The sequence below is a fragment of the Myxocyprinus asiaticus genome, chromosome 34 (genome assembly GCF_019703515.2).
Source record: "Myxocyprinus asiaticus isolate MX2 ecotype Aquarium Trade chromosome 34, UBuf_Myxa_2, whole genome shotgun sequence".
Lineage (NCBI taxonomy): Eukaryota > Metazoa > Chordata > Actinopteri > Cypriniformes > Catostomidae > Myxocyprinus > Myxocyprinus asiaticus.
Genome location: NC_059377.1, coordinates 24,888,597 through 24,913,524, shown reverse-complemented (window position 1 = coordinate 24,913,524; position 24,928 = coordinate 24,888,597). Strand labels below are relative to the sequence as shown.

The 24,928-nt window shown below is 36.9% G+C and overlaps 1 protein-coding gene across 3 annotated transcripts; it reads right to left on the bottom strand.

Annotated features, from left to right (window-relative positions):
• Window positions 1–115: 115 nt before the first annotated feature.
• On the bottom strand, window positions 116–20,577 carry LOC127425294 (N-acetylneuraminate 9-O-acetyltransferase-like). 3 transcript variants are annotated; one of them, XM_051671089.1, is made up of 18 exons: window positions 20,040–20,577; window positions 18,024–18,120; window positions 17,817–17,937; window positions 17,486–17,524; window positions 17,290–17,352; window positions 17,162–17,206; window positions 16,950–17,073; window positions 16,658–16,860; window positions 15,905–16,315; window positions 8,106–8,195; window positions 7,889–8,008; window positions 7,308–7,464; window positions 7,108–7,187; window positions 6,921–7,022; window positions 5,305–5,445; window positions 5,148–5,225; window positions 4,448–4,540; window positions 116–2,426 (listed from the first exon to the last, which is right to left on the bottom strand). In XM_051671089.1, exons 1-18 carry the CDS (start codon window positions 20,344–20,346, stop codon window positions 2,175–2,177), a joined length of 2,523 nt encoding a protein of 840 aa, XP_051527049.1. In that variant the 5' UTR covers window positions 20,347–20,577; the 3' UTR covers window positions 116–2,174. The 3 variants fall into 3 exon arrangements, with proteins under 3 accessions (XP_051527049.1, XP_051527050.1, XP_051527051.1); XM_051671090.1 differs by lacking the exon at window positions 6,921–7,022; XM_051671091.1 differs by lacking the exons at window positions 18,024–18,120; window positions 20,040–20,577 and having other exon boundaries at window positions 17,486–17,502; window positions 17,817–17,901.
• Window positions 20,578–24,928: the final 4,351 nt, after the last annotated feature.

The following is a 24,928-nucleotide window of genomic DNA, read 5'->3' as shown; positions in this document are numbered from 1 at the left end:
TTATGCTACAAATGCTGTTGATTGAGCTTAACTTGTTTTGAACCTGGAAAAAAAGGGAAATCTCTTACAGGTATTTAAAAACTAAATAAAGATGAAAACGAATTGACATTATTACTTGTTTTTTTAGAAGGGGTTTATCATAAACATTGGCTTTACAATAAGATGAAGGCATTTCCAAATTAACATGAATAATTTCACATTTTTGAACAAAAACGCTTACACAGACCTTCAGGGTTTCTTTAAATAAAACCTATACCAAATTATACAAATAATTTTAATTATGAACATAGAGAAGTCATAAAAAACATTTACAATTTAATGGACGTGCCAGTTGATAGCACTTGGGTCAGTTAAATCTGTACAGCTTTTGGCTAACTTCGAGAAAAATAGCATCTTCACTGATGAAAAAATAAATTAAAAAATGGCAATAAAGTTTATATTCAGTAGGTCAAAAATAATATGCCAACATCTTAATATGCCTTGTAGCTGCTTTTCAATTCACAGACATTAAACTGCTATGAAAATTGTAAATTAAAAATGTGATCACTTCAATAGTTAAAAGGATAGTTCACTAAATAATGAAAATTCTGTGATCATACACTTATCCTCATCAAAACTTGTATAATCTCAAACAATACATTTGTCTTTTGTCTTTCAATGGCACATAATGTAGGTTCTATTTACAGAATAATTTTACCAGTAAACTGATACATTCAGCTATTTTTATACATGTAATATATTAAAAAAATTACATCAAGTTGAACATGAACATCATTTTGGTTGCCATATTTCAAGCAGTTTTAGAGGATATGAAGATGTACATTGAGCAGTAAATAATGAGGTCACTGATTGTAGACAAAGCTGGCTCTAACATTAATCTGAATTCGTATGAATGGAGTAAACCCATGTGGTAAGAATGAGACAAGAAGAGCAGTACTGGCTCAAGTGCCTTAACGTTTGCAGGAGAGACGCCCCACTCAGCGCAATTGAAAGGGCATTATTTTTTGTTACAATGCCCTCTTTATAGATAATTGATAGATCAAAGCATATTTGTTCTTGGTTATTTTAAGTTTACCTTTTACACTAAAAGGATAGTTCACCAAAAAAATGAAAATTCTATCATCATTTACTCACCCTCATGTTGTTCCAAAATGGTACGACTTCCTACATGGAACCCAATTTTGCCTAACTTTTCCTTTTGTGTTCCACAGAAGATCGAACTGCATACAGGTTTGGAAAAACATATGGATGAGTAAATAACAGAATTTTCTTATTTGGGTGAACTATCCCCTTAATAAGAGACTTGTTATAAAATGAGTGTTTCCCCAATCAAACCGGTATTTTCTACCGCTTTACACGATTTGACGACTACATTGATACAGTATAACCTACTTTCATTGGATAGTTGAGAAACACCCAACCTGGTTTGAAAACGCCCACTGATTAATACATTGAGATACCCTACTTTCTTAGGATAGTTGAGAAGCGCCCATCCTGGTGAGGAAATGCCCGTTACTGTCCTCTAGAGACCTATGCTTCCTTAATAATGCAGGGAAGAACCTATTCAGGTTGCATATTCCTAAAGAAGGATAAGGTGCTGGTGTGGTATGCAGTGAAATCATAATTTTTTAAAGAAACATTGAGCTGATTAAACATGTCAGTTGCAAAAGAAGAGAGGCAGGAATGTATTTCTCCTTCACATTTTGCAGTCATGGGCATTGTGCATAAAATAAAAAGAATGGGGGGAAAAAAATAAGGAGACACAAACACACCCCTGTATAAAACAGACTTAAATTATTAAGTACTGTCCATAAAACACATTTTAGAGCTGTAAGAGAAGACTGGACGGAGCAAGTTAATTTAATCTTATCTGCCCAGTCAGGAAAATACACACATGGCCCATGTGTGATTTGTTGACGGCAGACATTTTGCTTTAAAATTTGTGTTTGACAGGACTGTTTAATCCAAATGTTTAATCAGCCATATCAGTGCTGCTCCACAGACCTTGGCTTCTGTTCATAATTGAGTTTTGTATACAGTAAGAATTCCCAGAAAAATGAAAGTTCTTGGCTGGCGGTGTTTCCTTGTTTTACACACACACATTTTAGTGTGATCCATTTGTATCCTCACAAGACGAGGACTGCTAATGTCTCTGATTACCCTCAGTACCCGGATTACTCTTTTTGTACCAGTATCAGTACCAGCACTAAAAAGACTCCTGCCCCAAGCAGTCTCTTCAGTAGAGGCCCACTCTCTTTTGGAATGGCCACCTGGGCCAAGTCATTGGTGATCTGGAAGATCTCATGAGCTACACAGACAAAGATGAATGTGCTGACAATAATGTTTAAAGTGGGGTTTCCAGGAATGAGGACCAGGATACCCTTGGTGTCCGCTGCCAACCAAATATGATACTGGCATATGAAGAGCTAGAGGAGAAAATAGGAACCATGTCAGAATCTCATGTTATTACATGTTTGCCTTGTTTGAAAAATTTACATGAAATCCCAACAAGTTTGTGTCATTATAGAAACATGGTCTTATAAAATATTTTGCATTAAATACACATCTTGAGCTTTTTTTGACTGTTACAGTACACTTACAATGGACGCCTTGCAAAAAAACAGCCCAAATGGTTTAATAGCCGAATTTTGAAGCTTGTATTTTTGGTAAAGCACTTACATACAGTTACTTGAACTATTACATTGTCTAAGTCATCCTTTTGAGGTCGGACTACTTTTCTAGTTGTAGAAACTTCTGATTACATGTTACCTGATGCAATTCTCAAACTGTTGTTGTCACTTCCTGTTGCTGCTGGCACATACCTTAGTCACATGCTAACAAGTGTAATGTTTAACCCTTGTGCAACCTTTGGGACATTTGTGTCTTTTTCATTTTGGTTTTTTAGATCATTTTGGCTGTGTTAATGCCTATGGCATAAATTTAGCCAAAGGTGTGTATTTTTGGGGGAATTTTGATATTTCAACCTCAGTTCAACCTACAATACATCTATAATACACTGTGTACACAAAATAGTTACACTCTGGACCTTAAAGACAAAAATGTCCCCCATTGAAACCCATTAAAACTGCAATATTTGATCCCAGTGCCATTAAAGCATAAAATCATGAATTCTATGATATTACGCTTTCATTCCGGAGCCCTGGCTTCAAAATTTTAATTTTTTATATTTTCCACCAGATGGCACCATTTTCCCTCATGGAGCAAATACATGCTTTTTTCCTATTTTCTGTTTGCTGTATTATAGAGCACTGCAGGCCAGTTGAATAAATAATGCAGCTAAAATTGTGTGGGTGTGTTGGTATGGATGGCAGAGTGTGTTTTGTATGTGTGTATTGCAAAATTTGTGTGTGTGTGTGTAAAAACCAGCAGTGGCATTATGTAAACAAACTGGCTTTTAAAGGGTTAAAATCCTGAAAATGAATGAATATTTGGTAGTTATGATCAGGACTGATGTTGGTTAAAAAAATGAACTAATTAAAAGTGGAAAATAATATTAATATATAATATTATTATGGCAGTTTTTTGAGGCAGACGTTTTTGTCCTCTAAGGACTTCTGAGTAACACTTAGCACAAGGGTTAATTGTTAACCTCTTCAACTCTGCAGCCTGATGGCGGGTCCAAAAGGGGGCGCAATGTCATGGAAAAAAAGTGTACGCTTAAAATGTTCAAGTCTCCTAATACATACAGTATGTTAGGTATATCATTTGAAAGCTTAGAATCTGAACTTTTCATAGATAACCATCACTTCTGCATTTGTTACATATAACAAAATAAGGCCTGAAAAAATGTGCATCTCAAATCAGTGCCATCTAGAGGTAATGTGGAAAAAATATTAATATGAATATAAAAGTCTTTCAAATAGCACTTAAATAGACAAATCATATCAAATGAAAGCTTTCATTCTCAGGAATGCAACTGTACAGTTATTTTGTTGCCCTAATACCACAGTTCGAAAGATTTTCAAAAGAATCACAAAGTGAAATATGATATTTGTAAGACATCAAATACAAGCATCTCTTTTATGTGCCAATCACTGCTGCTGTAAACCCCATATAGCTAAAAATAAGACACATTTTTGACAATTAGTCCACAGTATGTGTAATGGTGAGCTTTTAAATTTGATTGTGAAAAATTGCAGACGGCAGCCCAAAAATGCCCCAGAGTTGAATAGTTTAATATGGCTTTACTTTCCAAAAGTGGCAAGTTAGCATATTTTGCTGCCCGTTTGCCTGCGAGGCCTCCATTGTAAGTATATTACTATAAATGCATTCCCCCTTTATTTACGTATACACACTGAAAGAAAAGTTTGAATTATTCGACAGCATGCCACTTATGTTGTCCATACATATTATGTTAAAAATAACCTGGAATATTCCATTAATAATATGTTTGCAGCAAAGCTTTCACTGATGGTTTGTAGCTCACCTCTAAGGAGATCTTTCCAAACCATGCAAAGAATGAGCTGTACAAAGAGCGAGCATAACCTGGAATATTCCGTATCAAAATGAAAGCCAGAATCTATGGGCAGAAAATGCAAAGTGAATGTCAGCAAGCACAACAGAACGAAACAAAAATGAATGGGCTCCATTATTTCCTGGTTACAAACGTTCTTTTTTTTCCCACAAAAGGTGTCTGAATCAAATGTGATAAAAGATTAGTGTGGCTACAAGCATAGTCAATATATATATATATATATATATTTTTTTTTACTTCTCCTTTCAGAACTCTTCATGTTTTGGTTAAATCATTCATAGTTAAAAGGTTAGTTCACCAGTAAATTAAAATACTGTGATCATACACTTATCCTCATCAAAACCTGTATAATTGTTTTCTCTTCATAGAGATGTTAGGTTGAATGTTCACTTTCATTGCACTGTCCATACAATGAAATGGAATTGGAACACAAAAGGAGATGAAGGTCAGTCACTTTTCACAACTGAGGCTAACACTCCAACATCTCCTTTTGTGTTCCAGTGGAGAAAGAAAGTAATACAGGTTTGAAACAACATGAGGGTGAGCTCATGATGACAATTTTGGTTGAACTATCCCTTTAAAGATTTCTTGCATGAGAACAACACTATAAAGAGTGCATACAGTAGTGGGAATGGACTAGAGGGGTACTTGCCTGGACAACAGAAATGTATGGATGCATCTCATTACACTCAGACTTATTTTTGCACCCACTGGCCCAGATGGAATATGTCTGAAGACAAAAGAACAGATTGTGAAACAAAGCCACGTTATATTTTAGGCATTTCAGAGAAAGAAAGAAGGAACCTTACTATAAAAGAAACCACAGAGACAAAGAGCAGACAGTTGGAGATCTTGGTGGAGAAGAGGGGATCTCTATTGCCCTCAGACAGTAGCTGACATTTCTGTAGCAGCAGGTAAATGAAGGCAAAGAGCATTCCGTTGATCACAGCCTAGGATTCAAAGGATATCAAAAATAAACCCCGAGACAGTGTTATAAATGTTAATGAAAACTAAAACAAAAACTATTTGAAAACACTTTTATTAACTTAAATAAAACTAAACCAAAACATTTTTTTTGACAAAATAATTACATTAAAATAAAAATGGCCACTAATTAATTTCATTTTGATACACAGCAAAGATAACAATAACACCCTTAGACATTTAAAGGGACAGTTCACACAAAAATTGAAAATTATTTAAAAAAAACCTTCATGCCATCCCAGATATGTATGACTTTCTATCTTCTTCTGAACATAATTTTTTTTTAAAGAATATCTCAGCTCTGTTGGTCCATAGAATGCAAGTGGATGGTGATCAGGTCTTTGAAGCTCCAAAAGCACATAAAGTTACCAAAAAAGTAATCCATACAACTCCAGTGGTTAAATCCATGACTTCTGAAGCAATCCAGTTGGTTTTGGGTGAGAACATACCAAAATATAACTACTTTTTACTGTACATCTTGCCATTGCATCTCTAGGCACAATCATGATTTCAACTTCGATTACACTTCGTAGTGCTTGACGCACTTGCAGACTGCTAGATGGCTCTATAGGAAGTTTAATTGAGCTTGAAATCATGATCACCAAGGAGACTGCTGTCAAGAGGTACAGTGAAAAAGAAGTTGCATTTAGGTCTGTTCTCTCTCAAAACCAACTTGATTGCTTCAGAAGACATTGATTAAACCACTGGAGTCTGATGGATTACATTAATGCTGACTTTATCTCCTTTTTGAAGCTTCAAAGGCCTGATCATCATTCACTTGCATTATATGGACCTACAGAGCTGAAATACTGTAAAATCTTTGTTTGTGTTCAAAAGAAGAACTAACTAACCCTTTAATGGCCTTATACTGTACATATATTAATGATACCAGTTAACACATTAACTTTGGCAGCCTTAAAACTCTAACTAAATCAGGGGCCTGGGTAGCTCAGTGAGTATTGAAGCTGACTACCACCCCTGGAGTCACGAGTTCGAATCCAGGGTGTGCTGAGTGACTCCAGCCAGGTCCCCTAAGCAACCAAATTGGCCCGGTTGCTAGGGAGGGTAGAGTCACATGGGGTAACCTCTTCGTGGTCGCTATAATGTGTGGTTCTCGCTCTCGATGGGGCGCGTGGTGAGTTGTGCGTGGATGCCGCAGAGAATAGCGTGGGCCTCCACACGCGCTATGTCTCTGCAGTAACATGCTCAACAAGCCACGTGATAAGATGCGCGGATTGATGGTCTCAGACGTGGAGACAACTAAGATTCGTCCTCTGCCACCCGGATTGAGGCGAGTCACTACGCCACCACGAGGACTAGTTGAAATTCAAATTACCGTTATATATAATTTCATTATTATTATTATTATTAACCCTGCAAAGAGAAACATTAAATGATGTGAACTTGCTAAATGTTTTATAATGTATATAAAAGTACATACAAATCGATCCAATTTCCACCTGAACCACCACTCATGGATGCTACCTTGCAGCTCAAAAAGTTTTGAAATAGGCCACACTGAGAAAATACCCTCAAAGAGTTCCTGCAACAAATGCAAAAGGATTCAAATGCACACAGTGTATAACCAAATGAGTTAGCTAGTCATAACAACTGCAAGAGAAACTAACCTGTGAGTATGCAAAGAAGAAAATCAAAAGAAGTAAACCTAAAAGTTTCAGCAAAAGTGCCAAATTCCAGAATCCACTACCTGTAAATAATTGGGGAAAAAGAGGTAACAATGTAACCATGGTACTAAAAGCTTAATATATTTGACAAAATATGTAAAAAGTCAGACTGTAATGTACTAACTGTTATGCGACTTAATTACCATTAGCTTGCTTCTGAAGAATCTGTGGCCAAAATGCCATTGTGGCATAAATAACTACAAACCAAAAAGTGACAAGAGGCACAAAGTAATAAAACTGGTAAGGCCTGTCCATAACCAGACACAGCACCACCACAAGAAAGTTGAGTCTAAAAAGAACCTAGAAGCCAAACACAAAGAAAAAAAAAACATTGTCAATTAAATATTTGAAATTTGTTTTGTAAATAAATATAAATCGAAGTACCAATTACTTGTCAAAACTAAACCTTTAAATTAAAAAAAGAACCAGATGAGTTGGACCAGATAGTGAAGGAAAACCTACAATATGGTTTAAAAAACATCCCAGGTGGAAACTTCATAAAGTTGGTTGAGAGAATGCCCAGAGCTGTAATCTAGGCAAATGGTTGTTTACTTATAATCTAAAATATACAGTAACAAAGTTACTGTATGACTTTTTGATGACTATTATTCTGGTGTGTCCAAACTCCAGACTGGCAGTATGCAGTATTTGACACTATAATTGGTGCTATTTTTAGTAAGTATGTGTATTCCAGTAAAATAAGGCAGAGGGTAGCAACAGGTACCTGGCAGACTCTGTAGAGTCCAAAGTCACCCTTTAGCCAGAAGAATGAGAAGTGTCCATATCCTGTTTGGAAGAGATACGCAGCTACCAGGACACGGACATGCATGTATACAGGTATAAACTGAGGAGATAAGGAGACAATAGCACAATTTGAGAGGGCAGTCAATGATTTGCAATACAAGAGTGAATAAATAAAACTAAACTATTAAATCACGTACAGAGCTAGCTCCTGACATGTGATAAATGAGGATAACCAGCTGCATCCAGCCCTTCCATTCATCTGTCTGTTCTCTGTTCAGGAGTTTGGTCTAGAAAAGGAAATAAGAATTGCACGCTTACAATTCAAAAAGACTTGACCAAGCAGCAAGATTACAACAACAGTGAAAGAATGCTCTGTTCTAAAATCTAGTAAGCTGCCTATGATGGCAGCATTTTTAAAGGGATAGTTCACCCAAAAATGAAAATTCTCTTATTATTTACTCACCCTCAGGCCATCGCAGATGTGAATGACTTTTTCTTCAGCAGAACACAAAGATTTTTAGAAGAATATCTCAGCTCTGTAGGTCCTCACAATGCAAGTGAATGGGTACTAAAAGTTTGAAGCTCCAAAAGCACATAAAGGCAGCATAAAAGTAATCCATATGGTTAAATCCATATCTTCAGACGCGATATGATAAGTGTGGATGAGAAACAGATCAATATTTAAGTAATTTTTTCTATTAATCTCCACTTTCACATACTTTTGTTTTTGCCGATTCACATTCTTCATGCATAATGCCACCAACTGGGCAGGCAGGAGAATTTATAGGAAAAAAGGACTTAAATATTGATCTGTTTCTCACCCACACCTATCATAACCAATGGAGTCTTATGGATTGCTTTTATGCTGCCTTTTTGTGATTTTTGGACCTTCAAATTTCTGTCCACCATTCACTTGCATTGTATGGACCTACAGAGCTGAAATATTCTTCTAAAAATCTTTGTTTATTTCCAGCAGAAGAAAGAAAGTCAAACACATCTGGGATGCCAGGAGGGCGATTTTTGGGTGAACTATCCCTTTATGAACACTCCCAATATGAAGACTCTTTCCAAAATGAGCACTTTTTTTTTTTATTAACAATTTTATTGATTCTATATAACACACACACACACACACACATATACATATATATATATATATATATATAAACCATAAAAAGTATACAACACACACATTTAAAACAACACGTCTCCCTCTATTGCTCCTCCCTGAGAGCCTTCTAAAAAGGCTAAATAGTTGCCCCATTTCTTATTGAATTCATCCATTTAGCCTAGCCTTCTGTGACAATTCTTCAAATGTCCCACTCCCCACTCATCTCCGCATAACACTCACGAAATGAGGGGGCTCTAGCCGACTTCAATCCTCTAAAGATAACCTGTCTGCCTATCATAACACTGGCCAGGATCCAATTTTTCATGTACTTATCCCCTACATCAGTGACCGCCCCATCACATAAATACAGAGTCTGGAGCAAAATGAGATTTGAGTACCTAATACGTCACCCATAAAACTCTGGACCCTCAATCAGAATTCTTGTATCTTAACACAACACCAAAAAACATGGGTTGTGTCCCCATTTTCTGATTGGCATCACCAGCAGGTGGGTGTGTCTTTAAGACCCAGCCTCTACAATCTAGAGGGGGTCCAATAGAATCTATGTAAAATCTTAAATTGCATAAGGCGCACCCTTGCATCTCTAGATGTAGACTTGATGTTTTTTAGAATCCTAGCCCACACTCCCTCCTCCAATACCAAGTTTAGATCTTTCTCCCATAATCTCTTGAGCGAAGTTGAAGCCTTTTCCAAACGCAGTAATCATGACTTTCAGAGTATCTGTCGCTTTAGGGGGGTGCATACGATCCACAAGAATAGTACAGAGCAGGTGGCGCAGCTGTAAATACCTAAAGAGCTGAGATCTGGGAATCCTAAAATGTTGAACCGTATTTTCAAAAGATCTCAACAATCCACTTTCATATAGGTCACCGAGTATAGTAACCCCCCTCACAATCCACTCTGACCAGCAGAAAGAGGGCTTATTAATACATAAATTTGGATTCTGCCATATGCTCGAGGCAATATTTAAATAAATGTCCGAATTAAACACTCTGGACACTTTTGTCCATACCGAGTGCAAATGCGAGATAACGGGGTGTAATCTGGGACGCTTACCATTCCAAATGAAGGACTCCGCTATGCTATCAAATTGCTTGAAATAAGAGAGAGGGACATCTACAGGGAGAGACTGTAGCAGGTAGATGAATTTTGGAATACAATTCATTTTAATAACATTAACTTTCCCAATCATAGATAAATGTAATGAAGCCCACCTCTCCACGTCGCTTGAAAACCTTTTTATTAAGGGGTCAAAATTAACTAACTAAATCACACAATTTTGCTGAGAATAAAATGCCCAAATACTTAATGCCCTGTTTAGGCTACTGGAAGGCGCCCAGCTAAAAAGCCATTACTGGGCAGTACATTGTCAGAGCCAAAGCTTCGGATTTAGACCTATTGACTCTGTATCCTGAGAATTTAGAAAAGGAATTAATAATTCGGGCAAGGTATAGATCTAGTGGGGTCGGAGACGAATAATAAAATATCATCTGCATAAAGCAAAAGCTTATGCACCATACCCACCACCACCCCTGGAAAATCATCTTATCGATAAGAAAATCATTCTTATCGTGGCTGCTAATGGTTCCAGGGCAAGACAGAACAATAATGGGGAAAGAGGGCAACCCTGCTGGGTGCCCCTGTCCAGATTAAAATAATCTGAAATTAATCCATTTGTTTGTACCACCACTACTGGGTGTCTATAAAGTAACTTAATCCATCCAATAAAAATATTTCCGAACCCATATATTTCCAAAATCTTAAAAAGATAATCCCATTCTACCATATCAAATGCCTTTTCATCGTCATGTGAGATGGCAGCGACCGGAGTCTGATCATTCGTCACTGACCACGTGATACTGATGAAACGCCTAATGTTTTCCGAAGAGCTACGGCCCCAAATAAACCCCCACCTGATCTATGTGTATAAGAGATGTCATAACTTTTCTTAATCAGTTAGCCAAAATTTTTGACAATATTTTTACGTCTAGCTGGATCAGGGAAATTGGACGGTAACTCTTACACTCGCTTGGATCTTTGTCCTTTTTAAGAATCAGACTGATCCGGGCTTGTGTCATGGTTGGCGGAAGCTTTCCGTTCTTTAATGATTCTGTATAAACTTCTAGCAAAAGTGGAGCCAGTTCTGTAGCATAAGATCTAAAAAATTCAGGGGCAAAGCCATCTGGCCCCGGAGACTTGCCTGTAGGCAAGACCTTAATTACCTCGTCAAGCTCCTCCAAGGTTATCTCAGAATCAAGTAAATTATTTTGCTCAGTCGTCAGTTTAGGAAGATCTAATGGTTCCACAAAGTTTCTAATATCTTCATCAGTAGATGAAGACTTGGAAATGTAGAGATCAAGATAGAATTCTTAAAAGCATAATTAATATCAATTCACTGAGGGAATGGTAGAAAAAGACTCTCTCTGCTTTATATATTATCTAGCTAAAAGCTTCCCTGCTTTGTCACCTGACTCAAAGCATGACTCAATAGCCAAGACTCCACCTTCCGCAACAAATTAGTATTATATTACAATATAATATATAACAGCTCTGCCTCTGCATTTTTAATATTCCCTTCCAACTCCACGAGTTCTTGTACTTTGGATTTTTTGATGAATGAGGCATACTGTATGATCCGGCCCCTAAGAACCGCCTTAAGTGCCTCCCAAGCCACACCCACAGAGGATACTGAGGACCAGTTGGTCTCCATATAAACATTGACCTCAGCCTTTAACATTTGTTGGAATTCAGGATTTTGCAAAAGGCATACATTAAAGCACCATTTATATGATTTATTTTTCTCTGTATGTGGCAACACCTCTAAACTCACCAGGGCGTGATCCAAGACTAAGATGTTTCCAGTTGAGCAAATCAACGACAGAAGAAATGAGGGACTTATATATATTTAAAAGAAATCTATTAAATAATGTATAGTCCCTACCAGATGGGTTCAAAAGTCTCCAAATATCTGTAAGACCAAGATTTTTACACATCCTGTGAAGCTCTAGGGGGCTTACACACTTTTACTTCACTATGATCAAGGACTGAGTCCATCAAAAGATTAAAGTCTCCTCCCAATATTATATCATGAGGGGTGCCAGAGGCTTGCAACAACCCTTCAAGATCTATAAAAAAAGCCCTGATCATCAGCGTTAGGTAATCAGCCTTTGCCCCTGAATTTCTGCTAAAACAATAATGACTCTTCCTAATTTATCTTTAATCTGTTTGAGACATTTGAATTGTAGATGTTTATCTATCAATGTAATGACTCCCCTGCTCTTACTTGAGCCAGCACTAAAGAAAACATGTCCACCCCATATCTTCCCAAATTTTTCAGCTTCCTGCGGGGAAAGATACATTTCTTGAAGAAACACTATATCATTTTTCTTACGTTTAAAAAAAGAAATAACCTTCCTTCTTTTTATGGGATGCCCCAACCCATTCACATTCCGCGTGGAAAGAGACATATTAACATTTTACATTTTGACATAAGAAAAAAATAGACTGTGTCAAAAATAAAATTAGAAAAGTCCACACTAGGGCTGAAACGATTAGTTGACGTTATCGACAACGTCGACAATAAAAAATTGTCGACAAAAATTTTCATTGTCAAATAGTCGTTTGATCTTAGTGTAACATAAGATCATATGAAACTAATGATTGCACACAAAAGCAGCACTGCAGCTCGCGCCTAACTGAGGAGAAGAAAACACATCTCACAGTCCAGACACACTCTAAACTTTCCAAACAGCTTCAGGTGATGTAGAATGCGAAGTTTGAGGGAATTATAAAGCAAAAATACAACATAAGTAAATACAGAAGCATTCTTGTTGTGGAATAAGCGGAGCCGTGTCAAGCGTCTTTAAAGGAAACACCCCGGCATTACATCTTTAATGCAGTTCTATTTAATGTGTTACAGCTTTATTAAAGTTAAAATAATAAGGAAACTGGCATTTCTCTGTGCGGTCAGCGCCTCTTCTAGGAGTTGCGCGAAGTGTCCCGATCTAAGGGGGAGAGATTGAAACTGCACCCGATTGAGGTACACTCTGTTGCGGGGACGCTCATCCCTCGAGTGTGCACGCTTAATGCAGCTAGATTATAACGCAATGGAAACTTATTGAATCATAATATATGTGTCACTGTGCATTTCTTATCGTGAAGAAAATTGGCAAAACGCAGCTTTATTAATAAGAAAGAGTTTGTTTTTTTGTGAGTTAAAGATGGATTGAAGTGAACAAAAAGGTGAGAGAGGGTAGTCTTTGGCCCATTATACACTGCAAAAAAATACATTTTTTATTTGTTTTTGTTTTGGCTTGTTTTCCAATACATATAACTCCTTTAAAACAACGTACACTTATTTTAGCAGCTATACAGCAGAAGATTTTTTTTTTTTTTTTTCATCTGAGAATGAATATAATATTAAAAATACAAATATTTTAAAATATATAAAAATCCTTTAAAAAAAGATGCATTCACCAAAGCAGCATATATGATATTTTGACTTGCTTTTAGAGAATAGATCTTGAATATAAGTGTATTTTGTCTTTACTGCACTCGCAGAAGTATAACCATCTGAAAAAATATATTATGTATATAAGTGTATCTTTTCAGATGGTTATACTTCTGCGAGTGCAGTAAAGACAAAATACACTTATATTATACATTCTCTTAAAGCAAGTCTAAATATCTTACATTTACTTGAGAAGTAACATATATCTTGTTTTAAGGATTTTAAATGGAAAACAAGACAAAAACACGATAACAATAGGATTTTTTTGTAGCGAAATTGTTACTGAATTAAACATAATAAAAAGTATTTTTTCCCTTTAATTCAGTGAATGTCATTTAGAGTTGTTTTTAAAAGATGATTTTGTTCTCTTTATTGTTAGCAAGCACGTTTAATACAACCTTTTAAGTCGGGGCACAAGCTGAATAGTCGGTTTAAAGCTAATGATTAATCATTGCAATAATCACCCGAATAGTCGAATAATCGTTCTAATAATCGTTAGATTAGTCGATTATCAAAATAATCATTAGTTGCAGCCCTAGTCCACATTCCCCACTAGTGCAACAGACAACCCCCGAACTTCCTCAGGAACAAAAACAAAAACCCAGAAAAAAGAAAAACGCGCCATCGCGCCATCCCTCTTTAACTCAAACAGTCCATGTACGCCTACAAGGGTCCCCACAACAACTTTGCCGTTGGATTGCTCAAGTCCAGTGCTTCTATACAAATTTTGTGAGACAGAATTACACAGAAAAAAATAGTCTATAAAACACACTCTAGCCAATATACTGAATAAACACAAAAAACGTGTAGATTCAACCTAGCTGATGCTGGATTTCGCCCACCGCATTGTCCAAACCGAGTCCCTGGTCTGCGGCCCTGTCAGGGGTGTCAGCTTGAGCACGTCAGTGTCTTTTAACGTCTCCAGAGCCTGAGGATTTTGAATTCTTTGACATATTGTCTTCATAAAACTGTTAAGAATCAGAATGTATCGAATCTCACCGGTTTATGACACAAATAGAAATAAAACTAGCGAAATGCGCAGAGCTCGCCATTCACACGTCCGACCTTTGCATGGCGCCACGCGACTCTCTCCTAAATGAGCTCTTAATTATCTTAATTATGTTAATTATGCTGCCATTAAGATACCTCGTTTTTGGCCAATATCTAAAGGCCAGTGTACACTTCGTTTTTTTGCATGCTGTAACATTTCGAGCATGGTCGAGCACTCAGCCTTTCAAAGTACACTCTTTTTACCCATACAGATGCATTTGATGCATGCGTACTATAAATACTTTGTAATAATCTTTAGTACAGTCAGCAACAGGTGTATGTTTAAACAACATGCAAAGATGCGGACTGCTCCACAGGTCTAGAAAAATTGAGCTGCACGTGGACAGTCTGCACAAACTGTGCTGATGACAAAATTTGCATTGCACGCACTATGCGGGAGACACACCAGCACGTGGAACACCGAAGCATACTTTGGCTTTAAGGCAGCATCGCATGTATTCTTTGCTGTGCCAAACTCAGTTAAAAATAAATCCAAGGTGGTGGAGGAAGTGAGAGAAATGTCTAATATAATAATAACTAACCAATATTTGTGTCCTTTTGTATGTGTCATGTATTTCTATGCTTATTAGAGTAACAATAACCCCAAAGTCTATTGAAATCAACTGCGATTTCAATTGGCAATTAATTGAAAATCAATCAAGTTTTCTGTGCAGAGCCCTGTTTGTGTTGGTACCTATGTGGAGCCCAGTGTTGGGTAAGTTACTTAAAAATAACTATCTACTATTACTAAATTACTACTTATTTCTCTCAAATTGTAATCTTTTTTTTTACTTTACTAATTACTTCACTGAAAAAGTAATCACATTACTAATTACTTACTTTCTAAAACACCTTTCAGCTCAACAAATTCAAAATAATGTCTACATTTCTTTCTTGTTCATTGTTACACACAAGTCATACACTCAGCATCTCCTATTTCTCCTTCACAATGACTCGTTACAGGACCATAATTCATGTATTCTACACAAATATTATTTTAGAAATAAGCACAACCCTATAACATACTAATTACATTAACTGAAACTGTAATCTGATTATAAGAATTTAAAATGTAATGCATTACACTACCTTTTTGATTTGCTAATTAATTTGTAATTGGATTACACCCAACACTGGTAGAGCGTAACATAATTTGTGACTTATGAGGTTCCATGACAGTTAGAATACTGCCTTAGAAGGCAGTTGCCTATGTAGGCAGCTCACTAGGTTTTGGAACAGAGCTAATAGGCATATATTTAAAAACATCACTTTTCAATTTTTAAGTTCCAAAGAAACTGTACTACCTCTTTGCTGTTCTCGTAATAGAAGATGCCCAGAACGAAGATGTAGATGAGAGGGATGAAAAAGGTAGAATGTGTGTAGAATTTCTGTTCCTTCATAAAGATGTCTGCCCGGTCACACAGGTAGAAGTACAACATGATTAGGCCCATTTTGCAGATGGCCAGTAATGGTCCCTTTGGGTTGAACTGACCCGCAGTAGGGGGTTTCTTCTCCTCCCCACTCTCCAGATCAGGAACGGGCCTGCTCTTATAATGTCTTGTACAGCCCAGGAGGAGAAAGCAGATGCTGGACACCAGGAAGAGAGCAGCAGCCAGCTTCTGAAGGACGCTCAGGGGAGGAGTACTCTGACAGCAAGAGCCGTCAATGGGCTTCAGGATCTTGTTGCACATGGAGTTCATCAGCACCATGGCACCCTGAGATGTGTGCAAAAAGTCATATTTACCGAAAATAATTATATTCGAACCCTTAAAATAATAATTCACTCAAAAAATGAAAATTCTGTCATCATTTACTCCCCTCGCATCCTGAACCCACATGATTTTCTTCCTTCCATGGAACACAAATGGAGATATTAGGCAGTATGTTAGCCTCAGTTACCATTCACTTTTATTGCATCTTTTTTTCCATACAATGGAAGTGAATGGCTATCATTCTGCCTAACATTTCCATTTGTGTTCCACGGAAGAAATAAAATCATGACAGAATTTTCATAACCTTTAATAATAACCTTTAATATGATTCAGCTGTGGACTTACAACAGCCCTTGTGCTCTCAGGGAGGTGCAGACCATCCACCGATTTGGAAATTGTCTCCATGGCGGCTTGCCGAGAGGCCTCTAAGAACTTGACCTTCTTCTTGCTGTTATTCAGAGTACTAACTGCCACCTCGTTGTACATGTTTATCTGTTCATTTGTGATCATCTTTCGGCTTTCACTGAGCACCTCCTCATAAACAGGATCTAAATAAACAGACATGGCACAAAATGAAAGAGAAACGTGAAGCCAAAATGTCCTCTTATGAAGGCAAAGTCTCAATTTCAAAACATACCTTGCAGAACCCAGTAGACTTCACTGTGCTCAGGTAGTTTTTCCAGTGTGTCTGATATAGCTGTAAGGTTTTCTTTGTACTGAAAGAGTGCCTCGCTCTTGCCGTTGTGCAACTTGATGGACCACTATTGGAAACCACAAACATTAAGTCATTAAAATGAATCTGAATAAAAGTACCAAGGCATTATTGTCTGCAACCACTAACTGACTCACTGTAGCAGCACTGAAGATGATGACATGTGGTTTGAGAGTGGATCCCTGTAATTATTGAGATAGAAGACAAGATTCAACACCTTACGCATGTTAATAAAAATGTTTTATTTTCAGTACAATTTGATTACCTCTGCCCATGACATCAACTGCTCCTTCAAGGAATTATTCACCTCAGGATACCACAGGAAGTCCTGTAAGGTAAACATATGTAGCATATTTTGTGTGTTTAAATAAGAATCAATTAACTATGGAGATTTAAAGGTTTAATCAAAATGATTCAGTTCAAACTACTACACAGGACACATCAAATTTGAATTAACTCACCACAATGAATTCACCATCTACAAATGGGATGTTCTCATGCTTGAGAAGTTATTCATAAATGCAGAGAAAAAACATGAAGGACATTACATACCATCATTTATTATATGATGCAATAAGAGACAGTACTGAACGTGCATGGTATTAATGTCTACAAACAGCCACTTCTGAAATACCAGTTAATCTTCTGATAAACAGAAAAGATTTCACTCTTTCCCTTTTAATTCGACAGAAGCCTGTATTAGAGATTAAATTACTTGAACATCTACAAGCCAAACACCACCACTAAAGAATCTATTATACCAGTTACTGAATAGGACTAGCAACAACAAACCTTGTTCCCATCCTCTTTCACCTCTGGGTTGATCATTTTAATGAAAGAATAGAAGAGCTGATGTATTCTTGAGTCTCCAACAAATGCTATTCTCTTCTCTCTGAGGCAAATCTTCGCTTCACTGAAAGACAACAAAAAGGTTTGTAAATTAAAATCCACATTCTCATTCCCCAACGGTCATGAAGGTGTATTCACAGCATGACTTACGTGCTTTTGTAGTTGTGTAACATGCAGCCATAGGGCTGCCACACATTGTCCCCTAAAAAGCGTCCACTGGATAAAAGCCAGTCACATGTGTCACTGCCTGAAAGAAGCAACCCATAATTAGGGTGAAGAAAAATTCCAAAAAGATGGCTGACATGTAAAGTCAAGCAATGACAGCAATGTCCTGCAGTGTAACATGCTATACTCCATCTAAAGCTATTTAAAAAAAATATTTGTTTAATTCTTGTACAGTTATTATTCATGCAGCTATCATGACCTAAAATTTAGAACTGACATGAAATATATATATATATATATATATATAAACTTTTAAATAACTTGATGTGGCAAATAAGTTAATATTTACAATTACTTTTTGAACGACAGCACAATGCCAATAGTCTTAATAAAGGTTATGAAATTGACAGTCATGTTTAGCACCTGCTGTACTCATAAAATACTAATGGCCTATATTAGAATGTAATGAGAAGTTAAAAAAGCAAACAGTTCACAGTCCTGCTAGCCGTGTCATGAAGCACAATTAATTTCATTTGAGGATGCCAAAATATGAAGCTGAAATCAATTACAAAATAATAGCTGGCAGCACAAGTCAGGACTGGATTAATGGTCTACCAGGACGACTGTATCACCACATTTGGGTGGTTCTCACGAAACCAGTCAAGAAAATGTCCTGATCCTATTTTACTCCAAAATCAAAAGTCAAGCCATTTTTATTTGTATAGCACTTTTCACAAAACACATTGTTTCAAAGCAGCTTTACAGAATGTAAATGCCTTAATTGAGCAGTTTCATTGAAAAACGTTTTGGAAAATCATGCCTTAAAAATATGTCTTTAGGCCCCCAGTGAGCAAGCTAAAGGCGACTGTGGCAAGGAACCCAAAAGACAATAATTAAAGGAAGGGAAAAAAAAAAAAAAAAGAAAATCCTTGGGAGAAACCAGGCTCAGCTGGGGGAGCCAGATCCCCTCTGGCTATACAGCATGAATATACTGCCAATATTAGTCATCTATATAGAAAAGAAACAAATGAGAAATGATACTGTGCAGAAAGAAAATGAAGATTATTTTAGAGCCTATTTTAGAGGTTTTTTACATTGCAACATTATTTTCATGACAGTTACGCACATTTTACTCCCCAATTCTCATTACCGCAATGTGAAAAAAATGATATATTATTTAAATGGTATTTACACATTATAGCATTACTCCCTTTCATTTTCACAGATTTCCAATATAAAAATAATTGTACAACACATATTTTTGCTGTAATACATTAAAGAAATAATAATAATAATAATAAAATACTATTATGGTAATGAGAATCATCACTGAAGACAATGGGAACAGTAAAATTTCCGGACGCGTTACGTTAATGAGAATTGGCGGCAAAATGTGCTTAAAAGTGTCCTGAAAAAGATGTCACACCGCAAAAAAATAAAATAAAAATAATAATACTAATATTTAAAAACAATAATAAAAAACAAAAAAACAATCGAAATCTACGAAATCTATGACCTAAATATAGGCTTCATTTTCTTTGTGTAAAATTTAATGACATCTTTTTGTATTGATTTAGGGTTAAATATGACCAGGACATTTTGACATATAGATTTTAAGATACAACTCATCCATTCACTATGCGACTAAAGAATCAGGTCTAACTGGCAATGCAAATAATGCAGACTTTCTAAAAACGCACCACTTCCGTTTTAAAATCAGCTGCTGGGCTAAAGCGCTGCCTTCAGCTTCATCTGTATTGTCAACAGATAAATATCTTTGACCGTTAACATTCTGCGCTGTCCAGTGTTTTTAACCAAACCACGCCAAATGTATGTCTGTTTTAAGGAACAGGTCACAGTTGCAGCTCACCCCTAGCAGTGACAGATACAGATACAGATACAAACAAACACATACACGCTGATTGTAAACATTGCATAAGTGACAGCGCTAGCACTGACGCTAACACAGCTTGTTCTCACGCACTACAATAAAACACTCACCTCCATAATACCGAGAAGCAGAGTGAAACACAGTGAGCAGGACGACGACGGCGACAGCCAGCAGTTTGGCATTTTTGATGCTGAAATGCTGATTTATTTCCCGTTTGCCTAGGTTATAGGCCAGGACCGCCATCTTGGCTCCTCCATGACAACAGGCAGAAAGACGAGTTGCGGCGGAGCTGGCAGAGGCAGAGCGGAGAAGCGCGTCCCCGCTTCCCTCGTCTACTTCAGCGGCTCCTGTCGAGTGCAGAGCGGATTCAGTGCTGTGCGAGGCTGATCCTAGTGCTGCGGCTGCATCAGCTTTCATATCCACCTCTCAGAAGTGTTTTACTTTCGCTTTTTTTTTTCTTTTTACTGTATTAAGTTCTTAAATATTAGAATATTGTATTTCTCAAAGTAGTCCTTTCGTTCTTCTGAGGAAAAACAAACAAACAACAAAAATGCCTCACTTGTCTAGCTGGAGAGAGAAAAATATCTCGTAAATGTTTAATATTCCTGAACCTTCTACCCGGTTGGACTATGATTATGTTTCCTGCTAAACAAATCTTATGGGCGTAACACAGACGAAATCAATTGTCTGTTAAAGTCAAACATCGGTGCAAAATAGTGTGAATTTAGACTTGTCTTTCCTGATCGCACATTGCGTTCTTGCTTTGTCTTAATATCAAAGAACAAAATGCCTACAATTATCATGATATATTCAGTCATTTTAGGCTACTAAACAACAAAAGCACTTCGGTCTTCTTCAAAAAATAAGTAATGTACAGTAGTGGCCAAAAATATTGGCATCCATGGTAAATATGAGCAAAGAAGGCTGTAAAATTGGCAATGCATTGTTTATCCCTTTGATCTTTCATTCAAAAAATTCACAAAAATCCAACCTTTAATTGAAGTAGAACAATTGAAGGAGGGGAAATATCTCATTAAATATGTTTCTCTAAAACACGTTGGTCACAATTATTGGCACCCCTAGAAATTCTTATAAGTAAAATATATCTGAAGTATATTCCCCTTCATATTTTACATTTTTTAGTGCACCTGGGTGACTAGGAACATGAAATTGTTCAGCCATGACTTCCTGTTTCACAGGGGTATAAATATGAAATAACACACAGGCCAAATTCTCTTAATCAGTCACAGTGGGTTAGACTAAAGAATATAGTTCTGATATGCGTCAAAAGGTTGTTGAGCTTCACAAAATGGGAAGTGGCTATAAGAAAATAGCCAAAGCATTGAAAATGCCCATTTCCACCATCAGCGCAATAATTAACAAGTTCCAATCAACTGGGGATGTTAAGAATCGGCCTGAAAAAGGACGTGTGTCTATATTGTCTCCACGCACAGTGAGGAGGATGGTTCAGATGGCCAAAGAATCTCCAAGGATCACAACTGGAGAACTGCAGAAATTAGTTGGGTCTTGGGGTCAGAAAGTCTCAAAAACAAAATAAAATAAAAAAAATCAGATATCACCTACATCACCACAAGTTGTTTGGGAGGGTTTCAGGAAAAAAAGCCTCTGCTCTCATCCAACAACAAACTCAAGCGTCTTCAGTTTGCCAGACACTACTGGAACTTCAAATGCGACCGGCTTCTATGGTCAGAAGAAGCAAAAATAGAGGTTTTTGGCAGCAAACACCAGAGATAGGTTTGGCGCACACAGAGATGAAGAAGTACCCAATGCCCACGGTTAAATGTGGTGCTGGATCTTTAATGTTGTGGGGCTGTTTTTCTGCCAGAGGTCCTGGACATCTTGTTCAGATACATGGCATCACGGACTCTATCAAATACCAACAGATAAAAAATCAAAACCTGACTGCCTCTGCCAGAAAGCTTACAATGGGCCCTGGTTGGATCTTCCAGCAGGGCAATAATCCAACACAAAAATGGTTCACTGACTACAAAATCCAGGTTCTGCCATGGCCATTCCAGTCCCCTGACCTGAACTCCATAGAAAATGTGTGTGGTGAACTGAAGAGGAGAGTCCACCAACATAGACCTCTGAATCTGAAGGATCTGTAGAGATTCTGTATGGAGGAATGTTCTCAGCTCCCTTGCCAGGTGTTCTCCAACCTCATTAGGTATTGTAAGAGAAGACTCAAAACTGTTATCTTGGCAAAGGGAGATTGCAAAAAGTATTGAATAAAATAGGGGCAGTGGTGGCTCAGCAGTTAAAGCTCTGGGTTACTGATCAGAAGGTCAGGGGTTCAAGCCCCAGTGCTGCCAAGATGCCACTGTTGGGCCCTTGACCCTATCTGCTCCAGAGACACAATATCATGGCTGACCCTGCACTCTGACCCCAGCTTAGCTGGTATATGTGAAAAAAATAATTTCACTGTATATGTGCCAATGTGTGATAACTAAATGCAATTATAAAAGGGTGTCAGTAATCATGGCCAATGCATTTTGGAGAAAAATATTTATTTCATAATGAGATATTTACCCCGTTTCAAATGTTTTACTTCAATTAAAGGTTAGACATTTGTACATTTTCTGAATGAAAGATCAAAAGGATAAACAATGCAGATTTATTTTCACAGCCTTCTTTGCTCATATTTACCATGGGTGCCAATATTTTTGGCCACTACTGTACCCTTTAAAGTGTAAAATAGTATTAGACATTTTTAAAAATATGTTTACTTTATCCATGAATGTTTTGTCTAATATTTGCCATGGATACAGTTTCTTAGACATAAAGCTCTCCGGTTTCTTTTTTCCCTGTAACAAACAGTTTCTAAGGATATATAACCTTTACAGTTCGAAACAACATTTCAAGATGACCTAATGGTAATATCTTGCTTAAATATACGGCACGGCAATATTCTGTCCTTTTTTGCTTGTTTTTTTGCAAAAAAAAAAAAAATCTGCTCTGTATGGGGGAGTACAGGGTTAGTTGGCACATGGTTCATTTCTGGGTCAAAAGTGGGTGTTCACTTTGTTTCAAAATAAAAACTGTTATCTTTTCTGTCTGTGGCTTCCCTCTTTAAACTCGTCACAGCCAACACCAAAAGTATACAACATAAGTTTAATCATGAATTAACAAACTTTAGAAAGTATTTTGGAACATTGAAATTGTCTTATTTTTATAAGTTCTTTTTATTACCCGACAACTTAAAACTGTATCGACCAACCTAGTGACCCCTATACTAGAAAACATCTCGCAAGCTATGATCTTTTAAAGGGGTGCTGAAGTAACAAACAGGAAAAACAGTTGCTCCAGTTAAAGGTGCACTCAGTATTTTATTTTTTCTCTCATTTAAAGTTTTACTTCAAAAGAAATGAATAGTCATTTTGAAACATACAGTATGTATAAAATCATGACCACTCATGTGAGATGAAGAGTTCAGTCATATCGGTAACCTTATAAAATCTCTTTATTCTACATTGGGCAGGGGCTCCTCATGGGGCAGCCATGTTAGCAACACATGACTATCTGAATACTACTCACTTAATCTGAGTAACTGCCCTGTTATTGGACACTTTCATTCATGGATTAAATTAATTCTGGTTTACTGTGCATAGTGAATTTCTAAAATTGCATTGGTAACTGAAAACTACTGTTTCAATGATGTAGTCTTCATCCAGGCCACTAGGTGTCAGTATAAGCCAATGTAAGCCACTTTAACATACCAAAAAAAAAAAAAAAAAAACTGAGTGCACCTTCAACTAAAAGAAATTACGAAACAAGAGCAAGTATGTACAAGAGAAGGCATATAGGCCTATCTGAGGGACCTGCACCAGTCATTATTACATTATCACATGATATCGTCACATACTGTCGAACATATTGTGATGTGTGCCGGGTCGGTCACACATTGATTTGTTTGCATATCCCTTCAAATGTGTAGCTTGTTCAACTTGTATGGACAAATGAACAGTAAAGCTACTTGACATGTACACAGGTCTGGTTCCAGATCAAAATCTCTGAGGGTGCTTCTGAATTTAGTGGGGGTGTTCTAGTAGTTAAAGTGAAGACACATTAAAAATAAAGCACCAACGTTGTTCAGTTGAGGGAACCAGGCTTGCATATACATGTTGTTACTATTGAAAACGGGTGAACATTTTTAAAGGGCATTTATCCCCAAGCCTCAAAACATGCTGTTGTTATTTAGGCCTGGCTCCAGCCAAATGCTTTTCCAACACGTTTACGGTTTCGCAATAATAATCCAATAATGCTCTATTGTCTTGTCATACTTTGTGTTTGCTTCTGGCTTCCGCATTAATATTTACAGCCAGGAACTGTGCCAGCATACATCTACATCTGCCTTTCTTTAGTCTTTCTTCGTTCAGGACAAAGCACAGAATTTAACCTTAGACAAAACATCTAAAAGTACCAGTTATGTTTGTTTGCGCTAGGGAGTGGCAGGAACACAAAAAATGTGTGCCATTTAATACCATAATTTGTTCTGTTGAAAATCGAGCGATTTATATTCTCTACAAATACAAACATACCAAGTTGTAGTGACTGCCTTTTATTTTTATGCAAAAGTGAGAAAGATTGTGGCATTTAAAATGCATGTCATTATTGAAAACAGAGGTAAATAATATCCTTTTGGCAAGAGACTTGAAATAATAGCAAAGACAAGCACCAATTCCGTGAATAAAATAGAAAACCCATGTCATGTTTTTCAGTGAACATAAACACATAAAAATAATTATCTACGTTTCTAAATGAAATTTTGAATGAAGCATCACGTTCTTTTTTTAACAGGCAGACATTCAAAATGTCCAATTAAGTCAGACATCTTGTTCCCATTATTAAAGCACTTAACTCACGGAATAATGTGTTTTGGAACATTGGACATGCTTTATTTTCAGAACTTTTCACAATTTATTTAAACATCTCACATATACAAAATAGGTACAATAAACTTTGTGGCTTGTTTTGAGAG

Excerpts from the sequence above, each read along its gene's own strand:
- LOC127425294 (XM_051671089.1), bottom strand. The coding sequence starts at position 20,346 with ATGAAAGCTGATGCAGCCGCAGCACTAGGATCAGCCTCGCACAGCACT. Across the intron at positions 7,188-7,307 it reads TCTTCAGAAGCAAGCTAATG|GTAGTGGATTCTGGAATTTG; the intron begins GTAATTAAGTCG and ends AATTATTTACAG. Across the intron at positions 4,541-5,147 it reads CATACATTTCTGTTGTCCAG|ATTCTGGCTTTCATTTTGAT; the intron begins GCAAGTACCCCT and ends TTCTGCCCATAG.